At 62.8% G+C, this 8,936-nt stretch overlaps 1 protein-coding gene across 1 annotated transcript in view; it reads right to left on the minus strand.

Moving 5' to 3' along the window:
- NKD2 (NKD inhibitor of WNT signaling pathway 2) overlaps window positions 1–8,704 on the minus strand; it is a 25,177-nt gene extending 16,473 nt beyond the window's left edge. Inside the window, exons 1-2 of the mRNA XM_021687097.1 lie at window positions 8,560–8,704; window positions 8,166–8,245 (exon numbers count right to left, since the gene is read on the minus strand). Of these exons, the coding sequence (XP_021542772.1) occupies window positions 8,166–8,245; window positions 8,560–8,704 (225 nt within the window). The remainder of the gene's footprint in view (window positions 1–8,165; window positions 8,246–8,559) is intronic.
- Window positions 8,705–8,936: the final 232 nt, after the last annotated feature.

Consider the following 8,936-nt stretch of genomic DNA (forward strand, 5'->3'; position numbering starts at 1 on the left):
GGGGGTGCTGGGAGCAGGTGGGGGTGCTGGGAGCAGGTGCAAGGGCAGGGAGCAGGCAGGCAGGGGCGCCTTCAAGGGAGGCTGTGGGTGGCAGGCTGCAGACCAGAGCATGTGGAGAGGAGCTTCTTTGGGGAGCCGGATGGTGGGGAGGTGCCTGGAGGAGGGCCAGGCCGCATGGGCCCTGGAGGACAGAGAAGGAAGGACTGTGTCTGCTTCAGGGGGTCCTTCTGGAGAGTCAGAGTGAGGCAGAGAGAAGGCAAAGAGAGCCACACCGGGCCTCCTCTGTCCCTGAGCTCCTGCAAGAGGCCAAGTCCCAGATGGACACAGACTTGGGACCTGAGAGCCATGGTTACAGGAAGGCCGAGGCCTGGGGAGGGTCCTGCCTCAGGTGCTAGGACAAAGGCCGGTGGCCTCACCTTCCCCACGGGGGCAGGGAGGGCCGCAATCCGAATTCCCATCCTCCGTGATGCTGTACGACTGCGCTAACGTGTCTCCAGGTTCAGTTTCTGCGTTAGAGCATGCCCTGCTTCCTCCCTTCTCTGATTGTGGAGTTTAAAACTAGTTGTGCTTTCCTTGGAAGACACTGCAGAACGAAAGGAAAACAAATCCTTCCTGTTCCGGCTGCCGAGGGCTGCCTGTCCCCTGGAGCAAACCGCGGCTGGCACCGCACAGGGGATCGAAGGCACTCAGTCTAAGCAGAGCTAGCGGGGGCCTCCGAGGCTGCCAGGACACGGGTGGGGTCCCCGCGAGGCCCTGCATCCCACCTGTCCCACCCAGGCTTCTCCACAGAGACACAGCCCTGGCGAGGGTCCTGACGAAAGCCAGCGCTCTGTGCATACAGGTCAGTCAGCGTGGCGGAGCGTCCAGAGCGAGGGAGGATGGCTCCCACCTCGAGTGGAAATTCGACCAGGCAGACTCAGAGTAACCCCACACGCCAGGCACCGTGCAGGTGCACCTGGGGTCAAGTTGCACAAATTAGGCAGAACAGAGTCTGCGAAGGCCCACGGTCTCTCTGGGGAGCACCAGCCCAGCACCTGGGAGGGAAATGAGTGGGGAGGGCCCGAAGGTCCAGGCTGGGGCCTTAAAAGGCCTCCAGAGAGGTGATGTGTGAGTAGACACCTGAAGGAGGGGAGGTAGTGAGCTGAGCTGTGGGGACAGGGTTCTAGGCAGAGGGCAGCACACGCAAAGGCCCTGGGGCAGGACCAGGAAGGAAGCAGGAGAAGAGTGGGTGCCACTGAGCAGGTTCAGAGGTGAGATGCAGGTGAGGGGTGTCAGCCTCCCAGACCTCCACTGAGGAGGCACTGGCATCAGTCCTGTGTCCCCAAGGCCCGCCCCCCCAGCTCCGAGGTGAAGGAGGAAGGTGGAGGAGGTCTGGCAGGAGGGGAGGGAGTGGGGAGTGGGTCACAGTGGAAGGGGGTGGAAATGGCCAGTTCGGCATCAAGAGCCCAAGTTGAGGGGTTTCCCAAGGAGGGGGATGTGGGAAAGACAGGCAGGGGACAGAGGACCCGATGCTAACGTGGCTGATGCGTAGCACCCTTCAGAATCAGCCGAGTGCAGGGCCTGCCCTGGTCTGCAGGGGCCTCCTAAGGCTTCTCCAGTCGAGCCAGGCAACTCAATGCCCTGAAACTGGTCCTGAGCTCATCACAGTGGTTCCAGATACAAGGCGACCATGTCACAATCCTGCTTCCAACAGGCTCGGTGGGAGGGGCCCCTGCCAGCCGCCCTCCCCCCCAGGCTGGCCACGGAAGAACACTAAAGCTGACCGGCTGGGGGCCAGCCACGACTGGGAGCCAGGTGGGGATTTGGGGAGCACGGTCCTCATGTCCCACACATTGACACCGGACGCTTGTTTGCGTGCCCAGCTTAGCAACGCTCTGCTTTCCCGAGTGGAGAATGGGAACGTGGAGATGCCTTCTGGGATCAGCAAACACCGGGATCGAGCTACTCCAGCTGCTGCTCGGTGGGGACTTGGGGACGTTCTTGGGGCAGCCTCAGAATGAGGACCTCTGCTGACGCCTTGCTGTGCAGGCTGCCCCATCCTCCATAGTGGGCTTTGCTGTCCATGGCTGTTAGTCCCTCGGAGGCCACACGACGCAGAAAACAGGGCCTCTGCATGTCCACGGGTGACGCACCCGGCTGAACAGTGCCTCCCACAACCCACGCCTCCCCAGAAGCTCGGAATGAGACCTTATTTGGAAATGGGCTCTTTGCACGTGTGATCGGTTAGGATGGGGGTGGTGCTGGATTTGGGCAGACCCTAACCAGTGGCTGATGTCCTTGTAAGAAAAGGAGAGGACACACACAGACACGGGAAGAGGCCACGTGCAGACCCAGGCTGAGATGGGGCAGGTGCGGCTGCAAGTCCAGGGGCTGGAAGAGACAAGGAAGCACCCTCCTCTGGAGCCATCAGGGAGAGCACAGCCCTGCGGACACCTTGATTTCGGACTTCTGGCCTCTAGAATCTTCACAGAATAAATGTCTGTGGTTTTAGGCCATGCGATTGTGGCAACACAGGCTGCTTTTTCACATGATTATCTTCAAGTACTTGATTCTAAGGCATTCCCGGCATGTACTTACACTGATTAGCTGTTGATCGATTCCAGAAAGATGCACCGTCAACCATCGACTCAACTGTACTGGGGCTGGGGTGCACAGAAGGGTCCAGCTTCCTTCACTGAAGAATCACCCAAACTCTCCAGGTGGGGTCAGGGAAGGATCTGCCCCAAACTTCATCCGGGGACCCGGGGACCCTACGGTCGTAGCCGGCCCCTCTTGGGTTCGGCATGCACACGTGGACATCCCCACAGACCCAGAAGATGCCGCACCCCAAGATGGTCAGGGTCAGCTGGCCAACCTCTCACAAACCCTAGAAAAAAGGAACCGGAGAGGGAGTGGAGCGGCAGGAGGAGCCGAGCAGTCTTCTCTGAGAAGAGCAGGGCGGCCAGACCCTCCGGACACATGCGTGGGAAGCCCCAGCTGCTCGGGGGCCCTGGGGGCTCTGCACCCCACGGCGCAGGGGAAGCAAACCGGTGTGCTGGTGGCAAGCCCCTCTCTGGGCCCCGCTCTCCCTACGAGACCCTGTCCCCGGCTCACATCGGCTCAGGGACACTAGCCCCATGGCCCCCCGGCACGGCTGCGCTCACCAGTGGGGCAGCAGGTCCCCGCCGACCCCGACACCCGGAGTTTATGCGGCTCTGGCGTTGGGCTTACGCCCCCGTGAAAGTCAACAAGGTCTGGTGGGTCCTAACCAGCAACCCCTCCAGAGCTATTCCAACCGCGGGACCCCCCCTCCAGCAGAATGAAGGAGAGACAGGTGACGGGGCTGCTTGGGGGTAGCACCCATGTGCGCACACGGCTAATCGCGCCCACGACGAGGGCCGTCGACGTCAGGCCTACTCCGCTTCCGGAAGCCGCGAGCTCACGCACAGCAAGCCTGGCTGTGTGAGCAGACCCTGCACACGGCGGGTCCTCCGCTCTGCGGGCAGGAGACCGCAGCACTGTGTTCCCGAGTGTGGGCGCTCCTGGTGCTTCCCGAATCCCCCATTGACACACCCGTCCCGCTTGCTTCAGGGCCTCTCTGAAGCTGCCCCAGGTGTGCCTGTGGACGTGGAGGCTCCACGCTCCCTAAAGCCGCTGCCTGAGAGGGCACAGGCCGTCGCACGCCTGAGTGTCCCCAGGGCGGGCGGCTGCACGCACTGTGTCTCCAACAGCTTCCTGGGAGCTTCTCCAGAGACCAGCATCTCAGTCACGACCACTGTCCTGGCACGGGGGAGAGGCTCTGCGGGGCAGCCTCTGGCCCCGCCACGGCCCGCCACGGCCCCGCCACGGCCAACACACTGTGCCCTAGCCCCAAGGCTGGCGTGCCGGCTGCAGCCTCGCCTGGTCAACCCCAGAGTCCTGGCCACACAACACAAGGGTGCCCGCACACACAAGAAGCGGGCACACACACTGCCCCCTGGCGGCCAAGTGGCCCCCACAGCGGCCCCACCGCCCTCCACAGGGACCTGGCTGGGGTGGACACTGCATTCACGGCATCGGGCCCTTCCAGGTGTCCCTCGGCCCCTCCGGAGTGTCTGATGCTGCTGGTGCAGGCCACAGACCACCCCACCACCCAGGGGATGGCCACGTGGGCATGGTGGATCTCCCTCTCCTCAGGAGTCCTGCCTGCAGACTATATCCAGCCACACTTCCAAGCTAGGACATGGGGCAAACTTTAACCCCTTCACCGCTGGAAACCACTCAGAGCAGCCAGCCGCTGCACAGGGTCCTTGGGTCCACTCCGGTGGCTCCTCAGACGCGGACTAGCTGGGGTCACTAGGCTCATCCTTAGGTAGAATGGGGCCCTGGTTGGGGGGGCATTTGCAATTTCAGAAGCATGGGTAGGGGTGAGGGGCTGATGCCACCCGACCTTGGGGAGGGGTCTCCTGGTGCTCAGCGAAGCCTGGGTCCCCGGGATGACTACCGTTGTCTCCTCTGGACCTCGCACATCTGTGCTGCCTTGCCACGTGGCAGGGCCATGTCTGAGGACACAGCCACAGTGCTGGCACCCAAGGGCCAGGCACACAGTGGGCACCCGAAGGAGAGCAGAGGACTCCTGGCCCTGATAGCAGACACCCCACACAGGCCAGGACTCCAGGAGGTCACGGCATCCCCAGGGCACAGGTCACGGAAGACCCAAGGTCAGTCTGTGGAGCCCCAGCCACCTGTCCCACTGAGGGTCATACGTCCTGCAAGTGTGCGGTGTACTCCCCCCCACACCAAGCTCTCTGCGTTGACCGCGGCTGGTGTGGGAAGAATTTCCCAGGAATCTCTAGAAGGAGCCACAGCCACTCCCCTAACTGAGATGTGCAGGTCCCACTGCAGCCATGTCCTCTGGCCATGTGCTGAGCAGGCGGGCAGGTGAGTGGTGGCCCGTTGGCCGCCAGGTGGGGGAAGGGTGAAGCCTGTGGCATGACCTGCGGGGTCCCAGGCCCTGGCGCCTGGCTCCGCGGAGCGCTCACCAGGAAGACATCACATGGTGCCACGGGGCTGAGCCCCCAGATTTCAGATGAATGCTTGCCTGTGGTTAAGATGCAGTGTGCCGTGAGCCAGATGGCGTGTCCGGGGGGGCCACACGCATGTGGGACTGGCATGTGCGTCCTTGGAGCTAAGGTCTGCTCAAGATGGGCAGAGCCCTGGGGGCTCGATGGCCGCATCCCATGAGGCCAGCTCAAGGGTCCCACGCAGCAGCCTTGGCCACAACCCCATCGAGTGTCAGTTAAAATGCCGCCTCTAGAGTTCCGGAGCTCGGAGTTAGGTGGAACATCCCTTTTAGCTCACTTAATGGAAATGTGTTCACTCGCAACAAAAGTTCAATTGTTAGTGATTCTTGCCCTCTGAACTTTTCCTGCCAGCCTCTGGGAGCATTACAGAAATGACAGATCTGCAGGCAGATGGTGAGCAACTGTGCAGAGGGAAGGGCGTGCTTCTAGGACAGGGCTATCCCCACCTGCAACCACAGCCCTGCTGACCGCTAGCTGTCCCCACCTCTAACCCGGACCCTGCTGACTGCTGGCTGTCCCCACCTGTAACCCAGACCCTGCTGACCGCTGGCTGTCCCCACCTGCAACCACGACCCTGCTGACCGCTGGCTGTCCCCACCTCTAACCAGGACCCTGCTGACTGCTGGCTGTCCCCACCTGCAACCAGGACCCTGCTGCCCCAAGGCTGTCCCCACCTGTTACCAGACCCTGCTGCCCTCATTCCTCATAATTTTCACACATGCACGACCTATTACTCCCCTTCTGAGATCCTCCATGCCGCACATGCCAGCATCCCACATCACCCTGGCACAGCCCTGGCCCTTCAGGGGGCACTTGGCAAGGAAGTGATGCAGGTCCTGCCAAGATCAAACTGCAGCATTTCCCAGAATCAGCAAGGACAAGTATTCTAGACCTCGAAGCAGGCAGTCCGCCTGCCTAGAAAACGCTAATATGGATGAGTGTTTCCGACGTGCACCAAGTAGGCACCAGGAGCCAGCATTGCTGGCAAAACCAACCTCATTGCCTTGGTTTTTGGGGGGGAGAGGACAGGTGACAGCAGGTGGACACACATTTAATTTCCACAAGGTCATCTGGCACCGTTCTTACTCAGCACAGGGCACCGCAGTCTGCATGGAGACACAGAGTGGACCGTGTCCCTCCCGGGGGTGCTGCGCCTTCCAGACTGGCCTCCGCCAGGCACTGCCAGGGAGGACACAGCTCGGGACGCCACACACAGAGAAGGCTGCAGGACGCTGGGCAGAAGGGACATACGACCCAACCCCCCAATATCCCTGACGGAGCAATTTCCCGGGGCAGAACCGGGAGCAGGGGTGTTGGACAGAGCTCGAGCTGGGCAGGAACCACCCCAGGTCTCTCAGTGACAGCAGCAAGGACACGTGCATCCTGCCAGTGTGTGGCGAGCCGGGCCCGGAGGTCAACGCCAGGCCGGTGTCCGGCTAGAGGCTCACACCCCCACAGCCGAATGCGAGAGATACCGTAGTCCTGCTGCCGTACGTGCTTCAGCTAGAACGTACTTGACGGAAGGGGCACCCTGTGTTCTGAGATTGTGCTCTTTCTGTAGCTTGGTGTTAAAAGCGCCTTGTTTCCACATCAGCTTGGGCTGCTCGGATGGCACAGTCTGGGGGGCTTAGGAACACAGCTATTTACTTCTCACAGTTTTGGAGACTGGAAGCCCAAGATCAGGGTGAGGGCAGATTCCGTGTCTGGTGAGGCCCCTTTCTGATTCTTAGATGGTGTGTTCCCGAGCGTCCTCACGTGGCAGACGGAATAGGGACCCACCTCTCTGAGGCCTCTCGTAAGGGCACTAACCCTGCCATCGGCGCCCTACCCTCATGCCCGGATCCCCTCCCAAAGCTCCCAGCTCCCCGACACTGTCACCTAAGGGATGAGGTTTCAACATACGAGTTTTAGAGGACCACAAACATTCAGACTGTAGCAGAGGGAAAAATAGAAAGGGACAACCCAAGCCATACCCCACCCATTCTTAAAAACGTCCCGAGAGTGTTCAGGCGTCCATCAGCCTGAAGCACTGTTCTGGCCCCAGCTGCAGACGCCTGGAATGTCACAGCCATGTTCTGAACAAGTGAGTGCACTCGCCCAGACACCGCCCAGGACCCAGTGCACAGCGTCAGGCCCTGTGCCCACGCGCCCAGGAGAAGGCCCCCAGGCCTGAGCACAATGTGAATGCACACGCAGATGATCTGATCACATGCGAAACTGAACCTTTAACCCCATCCTCTTATCGACACGCCCCCTCCCTCTGGCAAAGCAGACGGACCTGGGCTGCTCCCCGAGGCCATCCTGCCCTGGTCCCCCACACAGGGGAGCACACGTCCAGCCAACGTTACTACGGTGTACCCAGAAAATGCTTTAAAAAGTATTTCCTACCTTCCCGGGTGTGCACGGAAACGTCACTCCCAGAAGGCATGAATCTTCTAACTCTAGCAAGTGTTCATTTCAGGGCATGTTGGAGCCCTTCTCAGAACACTGCACGAGTGTCTGCAGACACACTTAGCGTTTCTCTTTAGCAACCCGCCAGAAGGACGTCCTTCTAAAAAGGGAGCGGACATCCCCGCGAGCTGGTGCAGTCTGCTGCTGAGGGCTTCGGAGGCGGGCAAGCTGGCGCGAGCAGGGGTCTCAGCCATCCCGACGGATCCAGTTCCCATGGACGCCGATAACCGTGTAAGGACCCCCTGGTCCTGCTTGGCACATACGCGTGGGTCTAGTTTTCTCAACGTCCCTCTGGTACCCCAGGCTGGGCAGTTCTCTGCTTCTAGACCGATCACCTTTCAAACCCACTCTCAGGGTCAACTGGGTCCTGAGCCAGACACTGCAGCACCCACAGCCTGGGCCCCTCTGCAGGCCAGTGGTCACCCAGCCGCACGTGGGAGGCATGGTGGTCTCCAACCCCAGCCAGTGACCCTCACACATGAATGGCCAGCCCCTCCCCACAATGCCTCCAGCCTGGGAGACTGAGGCTTGCTGCCAGGAGACCCTAGCCTGAGACTCAGAGGCTGGGGAGGGACAGGCTCTGGGTCCGGCTGGCAACGCTCTGGCATGCTCACTCAGGGGTCCCAGCGGGGTCACGACTCTGACCCCCGCCTCCCTGGCCCACAGGCCTACCTGCTTGCTGCCAGTGTTGCGCTCTGCGTCCTCCGTGCCTTTGCGGCCACTCGCGAACACGGACACCACGAAGCTGTCCCCTGCGGCCCCGCGAGCCGACGCGCGGGAAACGAGGCACCGAGGAAGAAGGAGACGCGCCGTGAGCCCCAGACGCTGAGCCTGAGCCCTGTCCCGCCCGCCCGGCGCGCCCACCCCAACTCCGCGCGCCCCGCGCTCAGGGCTCAGGCCCAGGGCCGGGCTGGGGTCCCGGGCAGGGGGGGACCCGCGCGCTCCCGGAGACCCCGCGGCATCGTCCCCACACTCCGCGGGCTCGAGGGCGGGACGCGCTAGGCTCCGGGCTCGGGGTCCCGGCCGGTGGCAGTCCCGCGCCTCGGCCGCCGCCCGGCACACTCACCTTCGGGGCTCTCTCTCCGCTGGGGGGCTGCAGCGGCCGCGGTGCGGCCGGGGCGCGGGGGGGAGGGAGGGGACAGTGAGTGGCCGCGCCCGCCCGCCGCCCGCCGCGCCCGCGTCTCACGGTGCTTGGACTGACACTTCCCCATGCCGCCCCGGGGCCCCGCCGCCCGCGCGCCCGGCGCCGCGCTCACAGCCGGCTCGGGGCTCCGGCGCCGGGGCCGGGCGTCCGCGGGGGTCGCATGCACCGGGCGCCGGGCCGGAGGAGCCGGGAGGCTGGGAGCGCCGGCGCAGCGGCGGGGACGCGGGCGAGCTCGGCCACGGCGGCGACAGCGGCGGTCCGACTCCCTCTGAGCGCGCGCGCACGCTCCCGGGCTTTAA

Source organism: Neomonachus schauinslandi, chromosome 7, assembly GCF_002201575.2.
Source record: "Neomonachus schauinslandi chromosome 7, ASM220157v2, whole genome shotgun sequence".
NCBI lineage: Eukaryota > Metazoa > Chordata > Mammalia > Carnivora > Phocidae > Neomonachus > Neomonachus schauinslandi.